At 39.2% G+C, this 23,180-nt stretch overlaps 2 protein-coding genes across 2 annotated transcripts in view; both read right to left on the reverse strand.

The window, feature by feature from the left end:
- LOC121371321 overlaps positions 1-23,180 on the reverse strand; it is a 235,223-nt gene that overhangs the window by 162,639 nt on the left and 49,404 nt on the right. The gene's annotated exons all lie outside the window — the stretch shown is intronic.
- Positions 1-23,180, reverse strand: part of LOC121371302 (peroxisome biogenesis factor 1-like) — a 50,568-nt gene that overhangs the window by 23,151 nt on the left and 4,237 nt on the right. Inside the window, exons 3-13 of the mRNA XM_041497108.1 lie at positions 22,453-22,536; positions 19,705-19,819; positions 17,391-18,523; positions 16,800-16,923; positions 12,924-13,143; positions 11,325-11,557; positions 9,644-9,814; positions 8,177-8,331; positions 5,200-5,371; positions 3,792-3,979; positions 2,759-2,893 (exon numbers count right to left, since the gene is read on the reverse strand). Coding sequence (XP_041353042.1) covers positions 2,759-2,893; positions 3,792-3,979; positions 5,200-5,371; positions 8,177-8,331; positions 9,644-9,814; positions 11,325-11,557; positions 12,924-13,143; positions 16,800-16,923; positions 17,391-18,523; positions 19,705-19,819; positions 22,453-22,536 — 2,730 coding nt within the window. The remainder of the gene's footprint in view (positions 1-2,758; positions 2,894-3,791; positions 3,980-5,199; positions 5,372-8,176; positions 8,332-9,643; positions 9,815-11,324; positions 11,558-12,923; positions 13,144-16,799; positions 16,924-17,390; positions 18,524-19,704; positions 19,820-22,452; positions 22,537-23,180) is intronic.

Raw genomic sequence — 23,180 nt, forward strand, 5'->3', positions numbered from 1 at the left:
AATCATATTTGATTTTTTTTTTTAAATATCCTCTATTTACTTCATTTTGAACACACACACACACACACACACACAGAGACACACACACATACACACACACACACGCACGCACACACACACGCACACACACATACACGCGCACGCACATACATGCACGCACGCACATACATGCACGCACGCACACACACACACACACACGCACATACACACACACAGACACACACAGACACACGTACGAATGCACGCACACACACACATCACACCACACACACATCACACCACACACACACATCACACACACACAAACACATCACACCACACACACAGACACACACACACACACACACACACACACACACACACACACACACACACACACACACACACACACACACACACACACACACACACACAGAGACACACACACACAGAGACACACACACACACACACACACACACACACACACACACACACACACACACACACACACACACACACACACACACACACACATACATACACACACACACACACACACACACACACACACACAGACACACACACACACACACACAGACACACACACAGACACACACACACACACACACACACACACACACACAGACACACACACACAGAGACACAGACACACACACACCACACACACAGAGACACACACACAGACACACACACAGACACACACACACACACACACACACACATACACACACACACAGACACAGACACACACACACACACACACAGACACACACACAGACACACACACACACACACACACACACACACACAGACACACACACACAGACACACACACAGACACACACACACACACACGATTTTGCTGCACCATGATGTACAATATATCACACCAAGCACAGTTTTAAGATCTCAGTTCGTATTTTGACAGAAACTCTATCAGTATTCCATCGCTGCTACTCTAAATTTGTAAGTTAGCACATACTGCATTTTGGGAATGAACTCTTCACTTAATTATTCAATTAAAAATACATAATTAATAATTTTAAAATACGTAATTAATTAATTACAATTAAAAACTAAAACAAAATAACAAGTGAGCTCCTACTAATTAATAGTAGAACACTAGATTCTGAAACTAAAGATAATGTTCAAAGCATTTTTATTATTATCTAGACTCAAACCTTTACTCATCTCCGACATCTACAACCTTCTGGGACGGGGTGTATAGCTCAGTGGTAAAGTGCTTGTTTGATGTGCGGTCAGTCTAGGATCGATCCCTGTCGGTTGGGCTATTTCTTGTTGACTGGTGCGGCGTAGTCCACTGGTAAAGTGCTTGCCTGATGCATAGTCAGTCTAGGATCGATCCCTGTCGGTTGGGCTATTTCTTGTTGACTGGTGGGGCGTAGTCCACTGGTAAAGTGCTTGCCTGATGCATAGTCAGTCTAGGATCGATCCCTGTCGGTTGGGCTATTTCTTGTTGACTGGTGGGGCGTAGTCCACTGGTAAAGTGCTTGCCTGATGCATAGTCAGTCTAGGATCGATCCCTGTCGATTGGGCTATTTCTTGTTGACTGGTGGGGCGTAGTCCACTGGTAAAGTGCTTGCCTGATGCATAGTCAGTCTAGGATCGATCCCTGTCGATTGGGCTATTTCTTGTTGACGTTGACTGGTGGGGCGTAGTCCACTGGTAAAGTGCTTGCCTGATGCATAGTCAGTCTAGGATCGATCCCTGTCGATTGGGCTATTTCTTGTTGACTGGTGGGGCATAGTCCACTGGTAAAGTGCTTGCCTGATGCATAGTCAGTCTAGGATCGATCCCTGTCGATTGGGCTATTTCTTGTTGACTGGTGGGGCGTAGTCCACTGGTAAAGTGCTTGCCTGATGCATAGTCAGTCTAGGATCGATCCCTGTCGATTGGGCTATTTCTTGTTGACTGGTGGGGCGTAGTCCACTGGTAAAGTGCTTGCCTGATGCACAGTCAGTCTAGGATCGATCCCTGTCGATTGGGCTATTTCTTGTTGACTGGTGGGGCGTAGTCCACTGGTAAAGCGCTTGCCTGATGCACAGTCAGTCTAGGATCGATCCCTGTCGATTGGGCTATTTCTTGTTGACTGGTGGGGCGTAGTCCACTGGTAAAGTGCTTGCCTGATGCACAGTCAGTCTAGGATCGATCCCTGTCGATTGAGCTATTTCTTGTTGACTGGTGGGGCGTAGTCCAGTGGTAAAGCGCTTGCCTGATGCATAGTCAGTCTAGGATCGATCCCTGTCGATTGGGCTATTTCTTGTTGACTGGTGGGGTGTAGTCCACTGGTAAAGCACTTGCCTGATGCACAGTCAGTCTAGGATCGATCCCTGTCAGTGGGACCAATGGGGCATTTCTTGTTCCTAGGCAGGACGTAGCCCAGTGGCAAAATGCTTGCCTGATGCATGGTCAGTCTAGGATCGATCCCCCTCGGTGGGTCCAATGGCATATTTCTCATTCCAGCCAGTGCACCACAAATGGTATATCAAAGGCTGTGGTATGTGCTATCCTGTATATGAGATGGTGTATATAAAAGATCCCATGCTACTAACAGAAAAATGTAGCAGCTTTCCTCTCACAAGACTATATGTCAAAATTACCAAATGTTTGACATCCAATAAAAAAATCAATGTGCTCTGGTAGTGTTGTTAAACAAACCAAACTTTATTTTTAAGTTTAACCACCTTCTTGTCTTATCACTGGCCTCAACGTATGAAACGAAATCAGTTTACCCACCTTGATACTGATGAAGTTGAGTCCGCACTCTTTAGCCACTACACCTGCCAGCAGTGTCTTCCCGGTGCCTGGAGCCCCATACAGCAGAATCCCAGACTGGGTCCGTATGGGACATGCTGCGAACAACTGGGGATACTGAAAATAGAACAGAAAAAACAAAGGGAAGAGGTTTTAAAAAAAAAATTGATGGCACACAAGCATAACATTCAGCTATTTGCTGTTGAGGAAGGGAATGAAAGGGATGGGGTTTGGTATGGGGATGGGGATGGGGATGGGGATGGGGATGGGGATGGGGATGGCCATGATGGGATGGGATGGGATGGGATGGGATGGGATGGGATGGGGTGGGATGGGGTAGAGATGGGATGGGATGGGATGGGATGGGATGAGATGGGGTAGAGATGGGATAGGATGGGGTAGAGATGGGATGGGATGGGATGGAGTTTGGGAAGTGGAAGGGAATTTGAAGAGAAGGGAAGACGAATGGGAGGTATGGGATGGGATGGGATGGGAATGGAAGAGAAGAAATGGAGTTGGGGAAGGGAATGGGAATGGGAATAGAAGAGAAAAGAAGAGAAGGGAAGGGAAGGGAAAGGGAAAAAAGGTAAGGAAGGAAAGGGGTGACTGGGAAGGGAAGGGAAGGGAAGGGAAGATAACAGAACAGAACAGAACAGAACAGACAGGAAGGGAAGACAAGGAAGAAAGGAAAGGGGGTACTGGGAAGGGAAGGGAAAGAAGATAACAGAACAGAACAGAACAGACGGGAAGGGAAGAGAAGGGAAGGAAGGAAAGGGGGTACTGGGAAGGAATGGGAAAGGAAGGAAATGATTTATTTAATGACGCACTCAACACATTTAATTACGGTTACATTCACCTTTGTACAGGACTGACTTTGTTATAACACACTACCATATATTTTTTGGAAGAATGAATTTACATGGCCAATATATGGTCTTTATTAGTCCTGAATGGTCTCCATTGTAAACATAGCTCTCAACTTGTGACTTGAGAAACTTTGTACAAGCAAGCTTACCTTTGTGGGCCACTGCAGGGTCTCAACAAGAGTTTTCTTGACGCTGGTCAACCCACCGATATCGTCCCATGTCAGCTCTCCCGCTTGATGTAGCGACAAATTCCTGATGGACGCTGGTTTGAATCCTTCCAGCGCCACGTCAAAGTCTCGCTGAGACAGTAGGATCTGCTCGGGACTCGACATGGAGCCTGAAGCAATGGAAGAAAGGAATGTGTGTTTGATGACACCCCAGAACATTGTTTAACTAGTGGCTTTTTAGGAAAGTTAAAAGTTTATTTTGTGATTAACTATGTCACTAGATCACAAGTTATGAAAAACTATTTTGATGGAAAACATTTGGCTTATAGGCAAATATATACGGTATATTTGATCAGAGTCAATGGAAAATCTCCCTCTAAGTGGGGATAGGACCAAATCCTCAAATTCACAAAAAATGATAGATATATTTGTAGTAATGTTGGTATAAAATACTCCTACTGGCAGTAGCTAGTGGGAATTTGCCTTCGTAGCTCAGTTGGTAGAGCGCTGGATTCTCATACTGAGAGTCCACGGTTCAAATCCTTTCAGTGGAGGTTGATTTTTTCTGTTACATTTGGAGCAGACGTAGGGACTGGGTGTGTTCTTAACACAAGAATACAATTATAACCCAGTCATTACCCGTAATAGTTCAACTTGCTGTGGTCCACAGCTCCGGGACGTAGCTTCACTTGAGTGGGGAGTATGTAGTAGTGTAGGTATAAAGTGCTCCTACTGGCAGTAGCTAGTGGGAATTTCCCTATTAGCTCAGTTGGTAGAGTGCTGGATTCTCATACTGAGAGTCTGTGGTTCGAATCCCTTCAGTAGATGCTGATTTTTCTCTTATATATTATAAGTTGGCTTAAAACCTTTTCACCATTATATTTCGATCATTCTACAAACAGTATTAGTTGTAATCCATGTACAAATGCGTAGAGATTTGTTTTCAATTCTATGTAGCTGTTTGGCAGTACAGTGAAACCCTTTTAAACCGGACAATCTTGGGACCAAACCAAATGTCCGGTTTTATGAGGGATCTGGTTTAGAGAGGTTAAGTATGTCCTGGTTTTTAAAAAGGGACTCTGTAAAACGTCCGGTTTTGAGGGAATTCCGGTTTATAGAGGGTCCGGTTTTGAGAGATTTCACTGTAATACTAAATTAATATGAATAAATGTTGTTATCCAGGTTCAGGCATTTTCATTTAATTTGGGCAAAAATCAGCCTACAAAAATGGGAGCCTGTACAGCTATGATGTACGCTTTGTTGAAAACATTAGATACATTATGACACTAAACTTATAACTACAAATGTTTGTTTCAACTACGTAGCTGCAAAAGAACAAAACAAAACAAAAACAAGTAAATAACAACACACAAAGCAAAGGTGTTCTTACTAGCTCCTAGAAATTTGGCATGGATGGCTTTGTTTACAAGGTGTTCAATGTCACGGGACACAAATCCTTCAGTTCCCCGTGAAATCAGTTCAAGGTCAAGGTCATTCAGGCAGTCATTCGAAATGTGAGATTTGTTCTTGATTACTGACATCAGAATGGATTTCCTCTGATCCTAATCATTAAAAACAAAGTATGATAATCACTGTGAACACCAGTGTTACATCCAATGTCTGTAATGCTGGAATGAAGTGGAAATTTTAAAATTATAATTTAGGCATGTTTTCTATGGTTTTAAAGTGTAACAATTAAATTGATGGATTTCTTAGATTGAAAATGATATATAAGCAGTATATTTGAATGGCCATGAATATTACAAATGGCAGATCAACACCAACTTTAAGTGCCGATAAAAAATTAAAATGGTAGGTCAACCTTATATTTTAATGCCCATGAAAACTGAAAATGGTAGGTCAACCGTATATTTTAATGCCCATGAAAACTGAAAATGGTAGGTCAACCTTATATTTTAATGCCCATAAAAACTTAAAATGGTAGGTCAACCCTATATTTTAATGCCCATAAAAACTGAAAAATGGCATGTCAACCTTATATTTTAATGCCCATGAAGATTGAAGATGGCAGGTCAACACTATATTTTAATGCCCATGAAAACTGAAAATGGTCGGTCAATACTATATTTTAATGCCTATGATAATTAAAAATGGCAGATCAACACTATATTTTAATTCCCATGAAGATTAAAAATGAAAGATCAATTTTAATGTCCATGAAGATTGAAAATGACACTTCAACACTATATTTTAATGTCCATGAAGATTGAAAATGGCACTTCAACACTATATTTTAATGTCCACGAAGATTGAAAATGGCACTTCAACACTATATTTTAATGTCCACGAAGATTGAAAATGGCACTTCAACACTATATTTTAATGTCCACGAAGATTGAAAATGGCACTTCAACACTATATTTTAATGTCCACGAAGATTGAAAATGGCACTTCAACACTATATTTTAATGTCCACGAAGATTGAAAATGGCACTTCAACACTATATTTTAATGTCCACAAAGATTGAAAATGGCACTTCAACACTATATTTTAATGTCCACGAAGATTGAAAATGGCACTTCAACACTATATTTTAATGTCCACGAAGATTGAAAATGGCACTTCAACACTATATTTTAATGTCCATGAAAAATGAAAATGGCACTTCAACACTATATTTTAATGTCCACGAAGATTGAAAATGGCACTTCAACACTATATTTTAATGTCCATGAAGATTGAAAATGGCACTTCAACACTATATTTTAATGTCCACGAAGATTGAAAATGGCACTTCAACACTATATTTTAATGTCCACGAAGATTGAAAATGGCACTTCAACACTATATTTTAATGTCCATGAAGATTGAAAATGGCACTTCAACACTATATTTTAATGTCCACGAAGATTGAAAATGGCACTTCAACACTATATTTTAATGTCCACGAAGATTGAAAATGGCACTTCAACACTATATTTTAATGTCCATGAAAAATGAAAATGGCACTTCAACACTATATTTTAATGTCCACGAAGATTGAAAATGGCACTTCAACACTATTTTAATGTCCACGAAGATTGAAAATGGCACTTCAACACTATATTTTAATGTCCATGAAAAATGAAAATGGCACTTCAACACTATATTTTAATGTCCACGAAGATTGAAAATGGCACTTCAACACTATATTTTAATGTCCACGAAGATTGAAAATGGCACTTCAACACTATATTTTAATGTCCACGAAGATTGAAAATGGCACTTCAACACTATATTTTAATGTCCACGAAGATTGAAAATGGCACTTCAACACTATATTTTAATGTCCATGAAAAATGAAAATGGCACTTCAACACTATATTTTAATGTCCACGAAGATTGAAAATGGCACTTCAACACTATATTTTAATGTCCAAGAAGATTGAAAATGGCACTTCAACACTATATTTTAATGTCCATGAAAAATGAAAATGGCACTTCAACACTATATTTTAATGTCCACGAAGATTGAAAATGGCACTTCAACACTATATTTTAATGTCCACGAAGATTGAAAATGGCACTTCAACACTATATTTTAATGTCCACGAAGATTGAAAATGGCACTTCAACACTATATTTTAAAGGGACAGACTCTAGTTTTTGAATATTAAGTCATATTTTTCACCTAGACCTAGTTTCAACATGTACAAATTTACAAACCTGTAACACATTTGGATACAACAGAGTGAAACAAGAGTCTGTGACGTTGAAATACCCTTAAAAATAACTAAAACGTGACTTCATCAGCGTTACTTCTCAGACGCACATGCGTTTTTAAAAATACGAAAAATACATTTTGTGGTATCAGAAACACCAGGATGACCGGAAACACTTCGGTTGTAAAATGGATAATCTAAACAATAAAATATAAGTAATGTTTGATTTTAGTGATCATAAATGGCTCTAATAGTGAAACATATGTCTTAGTGTTTAAAAACTAGGGTCAGTCCTTTTAATACCCATGAACATTGAAAATGACAGGTTAACTACTAGAAGAATGAAATTAAAGAGTAATATTAAAACTATTTCCAAATCTGGGTCTTATTTCAGCAAAACTGTTTAAGATTTCTAATATTATTTCACATTCTGGCAAATTATGGAATTTGCTTGAAGTACCAGAAATATCCAATAAAACTATTTTGCTCTGTTTAAGATGCAGTTTTCTTTTGACAAATACTGAACAAATGTATATATTTTTAAAAGCCACTCAGTCTATTTCAACATTAAAACTGCCTTCAGTTTATTATAAAATTACACATAAAAAGAAATAATTGAAACTTAGTTTATTTTCAGGGAGAATTATATAATCAAATTTTAATAAAATATATAATAAAAGGCACAGTGTATTAATCCTACATGCCTTATTTGGAGGTGTAATTGTTACAATCTCTTGGATGAGATGGCTTCCTCGTGATGTCATCAGATTGGCATGTAACGTGGCTGGTGATTGGCTGGAAGCTATCAAAGCAATTCTTGAATCATTGTGTATTTCAAACCGCACTAGATTTTTGATAACTGCAAAACAAGAACATTAATTAATTTTAAAATAGTAATTTTATAATCAAATTGAAATTTTATGGACTAAATCTTTACTAATTAATGTTAAAGGGACACACCCTATTTACGGCTATTTGTTAACCATTACGGCGTTATTTTTCGCTATTAAACCCCATTTTTCACAAATAAAATTGCACTTTACTTACATTTTATTATTTAGAATACACATTTCCATTCACCTGAAGTGCTTTTTGGTAATCCTGATGTTTGTAAAACCACGAAATGCATTTTTTGCATTTTTTCACAAGACGTGCTGTCGAGAGAAAAAAGGTAAGCAAGCGAGGTCCAATCTATTTTTAGAGGGAATCTTCCTGTATAAACGTCACAGATGTTGGTATACCACGTGACCGTTATCATTTTGGTTCGGTTTGTTTTCTCGTGCACGGTTCGCGCAATCAACATCCGATTTGTTGTTGTTCATTTGTGAGATTTTTCTTCACAGTTCGTGAACATTTTCAGTAACAATAAAGTTCAGACAAGTAAGTGTCTCAATACAAAACGTTACAAACCCTTAAAACCAATAATTTTGCTAAGTCTTACGATATCTGAAGAGGGGATACAACCAGGACAGAACAGTTGGAACATGTCCAGGAGAGGTGAAAAGAACGCACCCCAAGTCTGTGCGCACTCTGTGAAATTTGTCGTGACGTAGGCATTGTTGTGCTTCGAGCGACATCTACCGGTGACATCAGAATACTAACTTTCAAAATTATTTCAAGCAATAGGGACATGGGGATTCCCATGGTATTTATCGATATAAAACCTGCTTTTTCACTCCATTTGATAAAAACGTGATCTAAGTGTGTTACAGGTTTGTAGATTAACCAAATTATAATTTATTTTCGCTGGATGGAACTAGGGTGTGCGGCTTTAAGATTTGAATCCAAAAATTAATCTGAATCTAAGAAATGAATATAGTCAAACCCATAACCTTTGAAGTAATCAAACATACTTCATCTTGTATAACAATCACTTGTCTATTAAGAGCACTTAAGATTAAATATGTACCTTTTTTATATGCAGGTTAGTTATAATGAACAAAATAAGAAATCAATATAAATTTTTTTAATTATTAAAACTACATTATACATGTGTTTAACTTAATAAAACATAATCCAACATATTTTGAAGCCCTTGCTTACTGCTCAAACCTACTTAAGCACCTACAACAAAAAAAACAAAAAAACCTTCCACTACCTATATACATGTATGCTATAAAACATCAATTACATAAATAACAAAGAAAAGTACTTGTATTGTAAAAACGAACCTTCCGCAACTTTGGCCGCATACAGGGCCTCACCGGACATCTCTGTTTCCGGTCCGGTCGGAGCGCTAGCGATCACGTCAAGGTCATCGAGGAAAATCACTGTCGGTTGTCTCCACGCGGCCTCATCAAACAATGCCTCCAGATTCTTCACAATGTTGTCTACCCGCTTACCTGAGATAGAAAATAAAAGAAAGGAATGTTTTATTTAATGATGCCTCGTCAAACAATGCCTCCAGAGTCTTCACGATGTTGTCTACCCACAAGAAAGGAATGTTTTATTTATATCAAAGTCCATGGTATGTGCTATCCTGTCTGTGGGATGGTAAATATAAAAGGTCCTTTGCTACTAATGGAAAAATGTAGTGGATTTCCTCTCTAAGACTAAATGACCAAACGTTTGACATTCAGTGGCCGATGATTAATAAGTCAATGTGCTCTAGTGGTGTCATTAAACAAAACAAACTTTAATTTTTTTTCTTGCTGTGCCCCCAAAACTTAAAATTTGAAATCTGAAAATGGGGTTCACTGAGGGCAATCAATCCTGCACCTCAGATGACCTCTCTACTGACTGAACTAAATCCCTATGACCCAGCACCTCAGATGACCTCTCTACTGACTGAACTAAATCCCTATGACCCAGCACCTCAGGTGACCTCTCTACTGACTGAACCAAATCCCTATGACCCAGCACCTCAGGTGACCTCTCTACGGACTGAACTAAATCCCTATGACCCAGCACCTCAGGTGACCTCTCTACGGACTGAACTAAATCCCTATGACCCAGCACCTCAGGTGACCTCTCTACGGACTGAACTAAATCCCTATGACCCAGCAGCTCAGGTGACCTCTCTACGGACTGAACTAAATCCCTATGACCCAGCAGCTCAGGTGACCTCTCTACGGATTGAACTAAATCCCTATGACCCAGCAGCTCAGGTGACCTCTCTACGGACTGAACTAAATCCCTATGACCCAGCACCTCAGGTGACCTCTCTTCTGACTGAATTAAATCCCTATGAACTAAATCCCTATGACCCAGTACCACAGGTGACCTCTCTACCGACTGAACTAAATCCCAATGACCCAGCACCTCAGGTGACCTCTCTTCCGACTGAACTAAATCCCTATGACCCGGCACCTCAGGTGACCTCTCTCCCGACTGAACAAAATCCCTATGAGCCAGCACCTCAAGTGACCTCTCTCCCGACTGAACTAAATCCCTATGACCCAAGCATCTCAGGTGACCTCTCTACCGACTGAACTAAATCCCTATGACCCAAGCACCTCAGGTGACCTCTCTCCCGACTGAACTAAATCCCTATGACTCAAGCACCTCAGGTGACCTCTCTACCAACTGAACTAAATCCCTATGACCCAAGCACCTCAGGTGACCTCTCTACCGACTGACCTAAATCCCAATGACACAGCATCTCAGGTGACTTCTCTATGGACTGAACAATATCCCTATGACCCAGCACCACAGGTGACCTCTCTACCAACTGAACTAAATCCCTATGACCCAAGCACCTCAGGTGACCTCTCTCCCGACTGAACTAAATCCCTATGACCCAAGCACCTCAGGTGACCTCTCTACCAACTGAACTAAATCCCTATGACCCAAGCACCTCAGGTGACCTCTCTACCAACTGAACTAGATCCCACCCCTGAATGACTTGTTCACCTCTCAGTGGTTTACAATCCACAACGACTGTGTGCGCAATTGTAGGCAGCTCGGCCAATCGTCTGCACAGTGCTCGACCAAAACTGGTTTTCCCGCAACCCTTCGGTCCTGTGATGAGCAACATTCCATTGTGAAGTCCGGGGTCACTGGGGAAGATAACTCTAGACAGCGGGGTCGACCCGAGACATGTGTCAAGATGTTGAAGAGCTTGCTGAGAGATTTCGTCAATCCCTCTGGAAAAAAAATAGAAACCGGAAAAAAAGGACTGATTTGTGGTATTGATAAACAGAGTGAAAAGGAACGAAATGTTTAACACCTCAGCACAGAGAGACAGAGACAGAGACAGAGAGAGAGAGAGAGAGAGAGAGAGAGAGAGAGAGAGAGAGAGAGAGAGAGAGAGAGAGAGCGAGACAGAGTGAGAGAGACAGAGAGAGAAAGAGAGAGGGAGGAAGGAGAGAGATAAAGATGAGAGGGAGGGAAGGAATGAGGGAGGGAGGGAGGGAGGGAGGGAGGGAGGGAGGGAGGGAGGGAGGGGGGGGAGGGAGGGAGGGACGGAGATGAGAGGAGAGAGAGAAGAGATAGTGATGAGAGAAAGCGAGAAAATAAAGTGATCAGAGATAGAGACAGAGACAAAGAGAGAGACGGAGAGAGAAAAACTTTGCTGCTTATTCCTTCTTTACAAAAAAAGCCTAACTTTTTAATACATTTCCATACATATATCTATCACTCATGTGTGGTGCAAGCTATGTCGGCCCCAAGTTCATTGAAAATAATTCTTAGTCAGGGTTGGAGAGGAATCCTGTACCGCAGATGGGTGCTATTCTTACTGAGCCGGTAAAAAGATAGCTTCCGCACTATAATATAATAATTTTACTCTAAAGTGAGCTCCGTGGTATAGTGGATAAGCTGCTGGACAATCAAGCTGATGACAGTGGTTCAATCCCATCACAGCTGGCTCACACATTCATTTATCTTTCTCATCTATCACCCTCTGCCTATCATTCTCATTATCTTAATATAAAAAACTTTCCAATTTCTCCCACGATTTCAATCTGTTTCGATCCTTTCTGTCAATTTCCTCTGACTCTGTCTTCTGAGCTGTCCACACCATTGCCTACCTGTCTCAACTTCCTCCACGGGTGCAGTCTCTGTGTATTTCCCTGCACCCACCTGGCACCCTCGTCCTCTGCCGCTAATAAAGCTGGTCTGACCCACGGCACTAACTAACGACTGCCGGTAGTAGGGGTGCATAGTAGGTGGTTACAAGTGCCTCTTAACAATGCCAAAAGTAACTACTGAACACTCCCCCGAAGTGGTCAGACTAAGCCCACAGCTAAAAGCTGATGGGGAACAGGTGTGTGGCACGGATAGCCACAAGAGACAAGCACCTGTTGCAGTTGGAGAGACAAGGATTGGGATGTGGAGGTGGACAGCGAAAGAAGTTGAAAGATAGGAGGAGTTGTCAGATCGGGAAGAAATGAGATGGAATTCGAAGGAGAGAAAGGAAAGGATAAAAAAATATATATATAATAATAATAATAATAATAATAATAATAATTTTACTCTAAATATAAATGAAAATGACAGAATGGTGAATACCCCAAAGAGCTGATTTCTGTGACGGGCACCATGGGATCAATATCGGACACCTGACGATACGGCAGCAGCGGGCTGATGAGCGACAACTCGTTCTTCGACACGTCTTTGTGGATGGACACGGCTACATCATCAACGTTGCCTTCGTGCAGCAGGATATACGGCTGGTGGCTGTGTGTCTCCGACGATGGTGTAAACATGAGCTGGGCTTCAACATGAAGTCCTACAAAAAAAGAAGAGAGATTGACAGAGAATAACTAGTTAATGACACTGGCCTCGGTGGTGTTGTGGTTAAGCCATCAGATATAAGGCTGGTAGGTACGGGGTTCACAGCCTGGTACCGGCTCCCAACCAGAGCGATTTTTAACAACTCAATGGGTAGGTGTAAGACCACTACACCCTCTTCTCTCTCACTAACCACTAACAACTAACTCACTGTCTTGGACAGACAGCCCAGATAGCTGAGGTATGTGCCCAGGACAGCCGATATCCTTAAGGTTCAAGCACGCTGTCCTGGGCACACATCTCAGCTATTTGGGCTGTCTGTCCAGGAGAGTGGGTTAGTTGTTAGTGAATACTGAGAGAGAAGAGGGTGTAATGACCGTAAACTTACCCACTGAGCCTTTAAGAACTCGCTGTGAACCCTGTACCTACCAGCCTGTAATCCAATGACTTAACATCATGCAACTTTAAGACTGACCCTTCAATGAAATTATACCGGCCTCAGTGGTGTCGTGGTTAGGCATGGGATTTTTAATCTAGATACCAACTCCAAACCCCGAGTGGGTGCTCCGCAAGGCTCAATGGGTAGGTGCAAACCACTTGCACCGTCCAGTGATCCATAACTGGTTCAACAAAGGCCATGGTTTGTGCTATCCTGCCTGTGGGAAGCGCAATTAAAAGATCCCTTGCTGCATGTCATAAAAGAGTAGCCTATGTGGCAACAGCGGGTTTCCTCTAAAAAACAGTGTCAGAATGACCATATGTTTGACGTCCAATAGCCGATGATAAGATAAAAAAATCAATGTGCTCTAGTGGTGTTGTTAAATAAAACAAACTTTACTTTTTTTAATGAAATTATCTCCCCTTTCAGGATTTACTCATTGTTGTCAACTAATTCCCCTAACTTTCCATGATTTTAAAGCCATTTTCTATTACTTTTAAAATTATTTTCCTGCATTCATCAATACAATTTTACAACATTTTGATGAAAAGTTTCTCATTTTGTGTTTACAGGTATTCAATTGAAAAAAAGTGCAATCAATTTTAATTTTACATGATTTTCCATGACCAAACAAAAAAATGTCATTACTTTCGAGGCCTGGAAAATGATATTTGTAAATCCCATGACCCTACAGATGTTTCCATGACCCATACAAAACCTTGCTTTCCATAATACAACATTATGGGGTAAATATAAAATGTTCTGCAGTCACTGAAAATTGTGAGAACGATTGCCGAGTTTATGCATTGCTCACGCTAGGCTAGTTTTATCTAACCTTCTGGGTTTTTGGTACACACGTTAGCTAAATTTTGGACATCATATAACTAGAGAATAATACATGAGTGTCCACTAGATATCATTTATCTTACAACGAGTTGTTTTAAAATGTATCTAATGTGCAAAAGCGTTTTTGAACGAGTTGTGAGATAAATGGTATCTAATGGACACAAATGTATTATTCTATTTCTTACATATCCTCAAAAACCAGGTTTTAAGCAAATTTTAACATCTTTTTTTATTAAAAGTTATTTACAGCTGTTGCACTTGTAGCTAACTTATGCGTCACAGACACATGGATGTCAGGTTAACTATACGTCACAGTCTAATCGATTTCTATCACAGTCTAATCGATTTCTATCGTGTAGTTTTTTATTGGATGTATGGCAGTGGTGACCTGGTCATGACCTAGGAGCAGCCAGTCGTATGTCTTGAAATTGTTAACACATGTGTGTAAACATCCATGTGTTATCAAAAATAATGCATGGGTGTTCTCACCAATGGGTGTGTAAGAAACTGCCATAACAGATTACCAAAAAAATATATAATAAAAATGGATTACCTAAATGATTTATGCAAATTTTCAATTCTGCAAGGCCTAATTTTAATAAACTAAAAGGTATTTGCTATTTAACTGTATTCATGCACTGGCCATGCATCAGGGCTCGCGCTGTCGGTAGCCAAATTAGCCATTGGCTAATTTTTACAAAAAATGGCTACTAAAATTTGCAAGTGGCTAAAATTTGGGCTAAGCTATTTTCTATCTTCTCATGTGAACACACAGTTACATAATCTATCAACACCTCAAACATAATAATAATTCCAAATATTCAATTAGCGTAATGGCGAACTCGCGACTGGTAACGAGAAACGGTGTCACCCAGAATACAGTTGTAAGCCTAATGATGTTTGCTTATTTTAATAATCACGGTATTAATTTTAATGGCATGCATTCAACATGTATGACAGCAATGTCTGGAAGATTTGTAACTTGTTATTTTAACTTTGTAAAGTTTTTGAACCAAAGTAATAAAAACAGATCGACAATGCGTATCAAAACAAAATGTTCACTAGACTGGTTTGTGCGCTTCACGTTAAACCAAATGGACACAATGGACACCAATCAAATAGTTTGCAAACGTTAGGACGAACGTTCATTGGCTGAACTGAGAACAGCTCTCGATGCGAATATATGTCACGCTTCAGTCAGCTGACACCCACGTGTCAAGAGACATCGTTGCGGCTATTAAACAATACGATGATACAGAAGTAAATGTTGATGTAAATCAGTGAATACCTAACTACACTTTCCTTTGTCTTTGTTAATTTCGTACTTATGGTCGAGAGCACGCATGCAGATCGCAACTGTGAGAAATGAACATGCAGTATTTATACAAATTGCAGTTAAACGTGCACTGAATATTATTTTTTTTACAATAATCATATTTGTTAGATAATGTTGTAAATTTGTAAGACTGTGAGGTGACATTTAATAAGTTAGCTGGACTTTAAAAAGACTGTAAATTTTTATTTCATTAACGTTTTTTTGGTGGGTTTTTTAATAAATGGAATATACTGTGGAGTCGGCATTCTTAGCCTAGGTATTTTATAAGCAGAAATCACAAGTATTTAACACAACGCTGAAATCAACAGCAACAACATGGCGCAAATTAAGAAATTGTTGGGGGTGGTGAATTGATGGGTTACTTAAAAAAAAAAGTAAAAAAAAAGAAAAAAGAAGTAATTCAAACTAACATAAAATATAACATATTTAAAGAAACAATGAGCTCTATATTTAAAAAAAACAACTATCAAATTTTTATTTGGGAAAAAGGAAGAAAGAAAAAACAACAACACCTTTCATAAACATCCACTCATTTCCATATTTCTGTATGTTTGTTAATTTAATGCCATAGGCCTTAGAAGTAGAGGTGGGTGTACGGGGTACTGGCTTCCAACTGTGAAGATAATGCATACCCCCCCCCCCCCCCACCCCCAACTGAAAAATCAAAGTAATATATTAACTGACCCTACCCACTATTGCTGTCTTTGATTTTGATCAGGTAATATGGGTTTGTTATTCAGATTTATTCCAGTTGGTACAAAATTAGCTGAAAAAGATGCATTTTCATATCCATATATAAATATGCAATACAGTAATGAGTAAAAAAAAATTTTGCTAAAACATTTTCATTATGGCTAATAAAAATTCCATTTGGCTAATATTTTGGCTACAGGTATTTTTGATCCAGGGTGAGCCCTAATGCATGTCATTATAAATTTGTATTTCATGCATCAGAAGGGAACTCAAAAACTGAATGCCTCCTGAAATACATGTAGCATATGTGTCAGTATTAAAGGTACATGTACGCAAATACCTGGGAAAATCATGAACTTGATCAAGATGCCTTGAAATAGCACTAGAGGATGATCTTCATCCGCACACTGCCGAATCCACGTACGAAACGCTAAACTTATCATGTTGTTGTTCACCTTACGTGGCTGCGGAAAAAAAAAAAGACAATTAAAAGATTTGTTTAAATGTATGTGGGGGTAAAGTGTTACAATCTTCAAAGAACATTTTAAGTTGACTTTAAAACAAAAAATGTATGACAATTGATATACTGTATGTTAAATATATGCTTGATATGACATTAAATCTTTATACAACACCTAAAATGTTTAATACTCCCGATATTCTTTAGCAAAATATCTGGAAAATCAAATGACTATTCTCCCATAAACCACAACTTTGGTGTGACTCAGTGAAGAAATTAAAAACAATTGTTCGAATTATAACTGAACGTTATATTTTTAAAATCATGATAAGCCGCAAATAAATATAAGATGAAACGGCAAGCTAAAATTAAAATAGAAAAATACTTACACCAATAAACAAGGGGAATAAATCTAGTGCCTTTTTGTGTAAAAAGTAATCCAAAATGGGTGTTTTTTTTCACAATACTTACAACAACAGATAAGGGGAATAACTCTATTGCTTTAGAGTCATCTGGTTCGCACTGCACGGTCTGCAACCAGACTTTCCCAGTGACGTCAAGTTTCATCTGTCTTCTCAGCAGATCTGGGACAATGATGTGACCAGAGAGAATGGGCTGCTCATCAAACAGTCGCAAGATACAATGCGGCCATCTTGAATCGGCAAGCGGTCCCTTGGTATCCACAGCCACCACACGCACAACACAACACATTTCACTTTTCACCTCTCCAGTTGCATCCGACTTTTGTCTGCCATTCTTAGCACTGTTGGTCTTTTTGTCATCTGAAGAACCAATGGATTTGCTTCTCTTAATATCGGCCGTGCCTGATTCCTGTCGTGCGATTTCATTTGGCGACAGCAGTTTCCGCAGTTGGGCGTAAAAGACACGTGGGATGTACCCCTGTACAAAGTTAGTCTCAACCTGCTTCAAAACATCGTTGACGGCAACATACACAGTGGTAGATTGAAAAAGTTCCGGAGTAGTTGATGCAGCGAAATCACCATCTTCACTAGAAGTGTCAGAATCGGTTAAAATCCTCGACGTTTTCAACCCATATTTTTTCCCATACCTCGACTTTCTTAATCCCCTTGGAATATTTTTCAGCACAGATTTGTCTGAGAAATCCTCCGGATTGCATGAAAATTTCATAGCCTGCACACGGAACACCAAGTTGTACCGATCAATAACAAAGCATTCTTGCTCGTCGAAACTCGAAACTTCGTCTACTGTATGTGGAATCTCGTTTGCAAGGGGCAACCACGCTGAAACGTATGTCCACATTTTTCCTAACAATGACGACTGGCGATAAATGGATGGACGCATTTTCTTTGTCACAACACTGTCACTTTGTGTTGAGTTCTTATCACTAAAGTCAGGCAAACGTCGCTCTTCATCTTCATTTGCTGACTTGGGGAAAGGCAATGATCGATATTTGGGTCGTCTAGCTTTTTGCCCTTTGGTAAGTTTTTCAGCAGATGCCTCTTTGTCACTAGATCCCCATGATTCATTTCTTGTAAAGTCGGCATGATTCCGAATTTTGGCGGAAACGACAATTTCAGTTTCATTTGCGAGAATCAAGCAACTGCCAGTAGGCTCGGTACCAACTAAAAAACAAAAATCACCTTATTTTATTAACATATAACTTTATTACAATGCTGATTTACTTTGCGAGTATTTTGAGGTTTGTGATGGAAACTCAAATAATATGAAGTAATTTAGCATGGGTTGGAATAGAGCTCAGTCGGTTGAGTGTCTGGGTCATAGAGTCTGAACTCCACAACAGACCCACTGTAGTTTTTTCCCATTCCAACCTGTGCCCAACAACTGGTATATCAAAGGTCATAAAATGTGCTGTCCTGAGAAAATGCATATAAAACATTCCACGCTACTAACTTAAAAAAATTAAATCTTTATAACAAAGGGGCGGAACGTAGCCTAGTAGTAAAGCACTTGATTGATGCACGGTCGGTCTGGGATCGATCCCTGTCGGTGGGCCCATTGGGCTATTTCTCATTCCAGCTAGTGCACCACAACTGGTATATCAAAGGTTGTAGTATGTGCTATCCTGTCTGTGGGATGGTGCATATAAAAGATCCCTTGCTACAAATGTGAAAATGTACTGGGTTTTCGTTTGATGACTACGAGTCAGAATTACCAAATGTTTGACATCCAGTAGCCGATGATTAATAAATCAATGTGCTCTAGTGGTGTCGATAAACAAAACAAATTTCTTCTTCATCTCAGTGGCGTTGTTAAACAAACCAAACTTTAACATCTCAACAATGTTTCTTTAACACACATTTACTCCTTTATTTTGAAAATCTTAATTTAATCATTTGGTTTATCTAGAAATTGGAAACTGTATTTAGTACTGTGGATCATTAATTCATTTCAACTTATTTTCATGCTTATATCCAATTAAGATTCAAGCACGCTGTCCTGGGCACACACCGTAGCTATCTGGGCCATCTGTCTAGGACAGTGGGTTAGTTGTTAGTTGGTTTAGTGGTTATTGAGAGAGAAGAGGGTGTAGTGGTCTTACACCTACCCAATGAGCCTGTAAGAACTCGCTCTGGGTGGGAGCTGGTACCGAGCTGTGAACCCTGTACCTACAAGCCTGTAGTCTGATGGCTTAACCACTGTGCCACCAAGGCCAGTAAAAGAATCACTTTACTTTATTAACATATAACTTTATTACAATACTGATTTACTTTGCGAGTATTTTGAGGTTTTTGATGGATCAAAACATGTTACGAAACTAAGGATGTAAAAAAAAATACAATACCTATCTTAAGGAAAATACAGACTGACTTCTCCACCCAAACCGGAACCACCTGGTCTGTCCAGACGACGCGAATCTGATCCAGTAAATGACTCTCGACATATGCGGCATGACGCTCCTGAAACAAACAAAATAAATCATAAGGCATAGAACGACTGCTGTAATTTCTTTTAACAGCAGTCATAGGCGTACAGGCTCAAAATTCTTGCAGGGGCTAAGACTGAATTAAACAAAAATGCCAGAATCTGGATAACAACATTTATTCATATTTACTTTTGCATTACTGCCATAAGGTTCAGGGGTGGGAATTAGTGAATTGTAAAAAAGAGAAAATCTAGAGGGGTCCCTGAAATTCTTGAAATCCCAGTTTAAAATGTGTGCCATCGACACATTTTGGAGGAAAGGACGATTAAAATGCGAGGATACGCAATTTTTTTTCATGAGAGGAAAACAGCTGATCCGAGGAGAATTCCAACCACTGAAGGTTGCAAATGAATCACTACACTTTTTATATGGATTACTACTAATATTGTGGGTAGAATGATGGAAATACATGGTGAAAAGGTTTCAGGCCGGGTCATTTTGTCTGAATATCTGCTATCATTTTTGCTTGAATAAGAGGATTTGCTTCAGCACTAGTGGGTCGTTGTGCCCACCCCACCCCCACCCCACCCCACCTCATTAATCATTGGCTTTTGGATGTCAAACATTTGGTCATTGTGACATGAAATCTGCTACATTTTGCCATAAGCAACCAGGGATTATATACATGTTTCCACAGACAGAACAGCACATACCACAGGCGAGCGATCTTCCCACTTAGCTACAATGTAGATCCCACACTTTTAACAGCAGTAATAACTTATTGTAATGTGTCAAACATTTGGTAATTCTAACACATAGTTTTCAGATGAATCAAATTATATCAGAATTATGGAAGGGTGGGAAGTAGCACAGTGGTAAAGCATTCACTTGATGTGCGGTCGGTCTAGGATTGATCTCCATCGGTGGGCCCATTGAGCTATTTCTCCTTTCAGCCAGTGCTCCATAACTGGTGTAACAAAGGCTGTGGTATGTACTATCCTGTCTGTGGGATGGTGCATATAAAAGATCCCTTGCTGCTAATCGAAAAGAAGTCCATGAAGTGGCAACAACAGGTTTCCCATCTCAATATTTGTGTGGTCCGTAACCATATGTCCGACGCCATATAACCGTAAATAAAAATGTGTTGAGTGTGTTGTTAAATACAAAAACATTTCCTTCAGATGAAACATGTTCTATTTTTTTTACGAGTAGAAAGGGATCTTTTATATGCACCAGACAGCACATACCAGTCATAGGGCACTGGATGGAATGGGATCCAATCCAAACAATATGTCCACCAAACAGATTTGACTCTATGGACTAAACACCTCAGATGAGCAGTCTAAAAGTTAAAAGTTAAAGTTATTTTGTTTATCGACACCACTAGAGCACATTGATTAATTAATCATCGGCTATTGGATGTCAAACATTGGTAATTCTGACTCATAATAGTCATCAGAAGAAACTCGCTACATTTTTTCTAATGCAGCAAGGGATCTTTTATATGCGCCATCCCACAGAGAGGATAGTACATGCCACGGCCTTTGATATACCAGTCATGGAGCACTGGCTGGAGGGAGAAATAACTCAATGGGCCATCGATGGGGATCGATCCTAGACTGACCGTGCATCAAGTGAACGCTCAACCACTGCGCTACGTCCCGTCCCCAGTCTAAAAGATGCAGGAGTGAACAAGCATGGATGATCTCTTCTTTAAGATTCAGTATTAAAGATTTTCCCCCACTCAGGGCTAGCTTTGGGACAGTCGAAAATTTCGCCAAATTATCTATCAAACTTCATAAATTGCAGAAACAGTTATTTCGTGACAAAATATCAATTATTTCATGAAATTATTTTGTTAAATTAAAATAAAATCTGCCAATTGTTTTTAGTCCTGACGCTGCCTCTTTAAAAACAATCTGACATCCAATAGCCGATGATTAATAAATCAATGTGCTCTAGTGGTGTCGTTAAACAAAACAAAAAACTGTTTAAAAAATTATGATTTAATTTGGAATGAGTTCACAGAAGTCTTAGACCACTGCATAAAAATATAACAAGAATAATAAGTATAGGTAGTACTAAACCAAATAACTTCCGGCTGGGTCAAAGTTCATGGTGCACCAAACTTTTGACAGATAAGTGAACAGCACAAGTCCTGTGATTGGTGATAAATGTGAGTGTGTTGGTTGTAAAAAAAATAGTTTCATCTGGGTTAAAAAAATATGCCATTTTATTTCATCTAGTATCACTGTGTCAAGAAGCCTTGTGCTTGGAACATGTATGGAGTACCTGTAAAAAAACAGTACTCGAATTTTGTGTGGAACTAGGGTAGTCATAGACGCTACCCATTATCTCAGAAATGAGCAGCTTGACTTACAATTTTTTCGGATTCATTTTAAGGATAAGGGGAGGTAGTATTTATATCTGTGGCATTTATGCTGCAGGTAGGAGTTTTAGCCACATATGTTACTATTGTCGTCTATGGGATTTGTTTTGGTAGTATACACCCTAAAACAAACTTCAACTGACACCAGTTCAAAACTTCTACGTGAAAAGAATATGTCCAAAACAAATTTAACTGATGAGAATTTTGCAGTCATCAACAAACACTAGTTCAGTATTTCTAAGTGAAACAATGTGTAAACAAATTTTAAATAAATTTACAAGTATTTCCCAATCGTCAACTGACACCGGTTCAATGTCAACCCGATCCGCAGCAAGGATTCCTTTCACGGGAGACAGGAGAATCTGCAAGACAAGTACAAACATAACTCAATGTCCACAAAATCAGCTGCAGCAATTTTTATTATTCAGCAAATTTTGTTCATTCAGCAATTTTTGTACATTCAGCAATTTTTCTTCATTCAGCAATTTTTGTTCATTCAGCAATTTTGGTACATTCAGCAAGTTTTGTTCATTCAGCAATTTTCGTTCATTCAGCAATATTGGTTCATTTAGCAATTTGGGTACATTCAGCAATTTTCATCAAATTTAGATAAATTAAACAGACCGTCCTGAGTTAGCTGTGATCAGTTAAGCTGTTTCCAGTTAAAAAAACCTTTATTTAACAATTACAATTACACAATGAACACATTTTCCTGTTAAGAATATCAGTGGATGTGTATTCAATGCATTCCTGGTTGTTCTAATGTTTGTAGTAGCCCAAAACTGAATTTTATTAGCAAATAATTCTGTACGTACAAAAACAGATATATCTGGAAATAAAATGCAGTTTGAGCTAGTACCAAATTATGACGCACTGAACACATGGCTACTGATATTCTAAATATGAAAATAAATTTAATCTCTTTTTTTCGGTGTTATAAAGTTTGTAACATTTGGTAATTTTGACATATAGTCTTAGAGAGGAAACCTGCTATATTTTTGCATTT

Source organism: Gigantopelta aegis, chromosome 1 (assembly GCF_016097555.1).
Source record: "Gigantopelta aegis isolate Gae_Host chromosome 1, Gae_host_genome, whole genome shotgun sequence".
Taxonomy (NCBI): domain Eukaryota; kingdom Metazoa; phylum Mollusca; class Gastropoda; order Neomphalida; family Peltospiridae; genus Gigantopelta; species Gigantopelta aegis.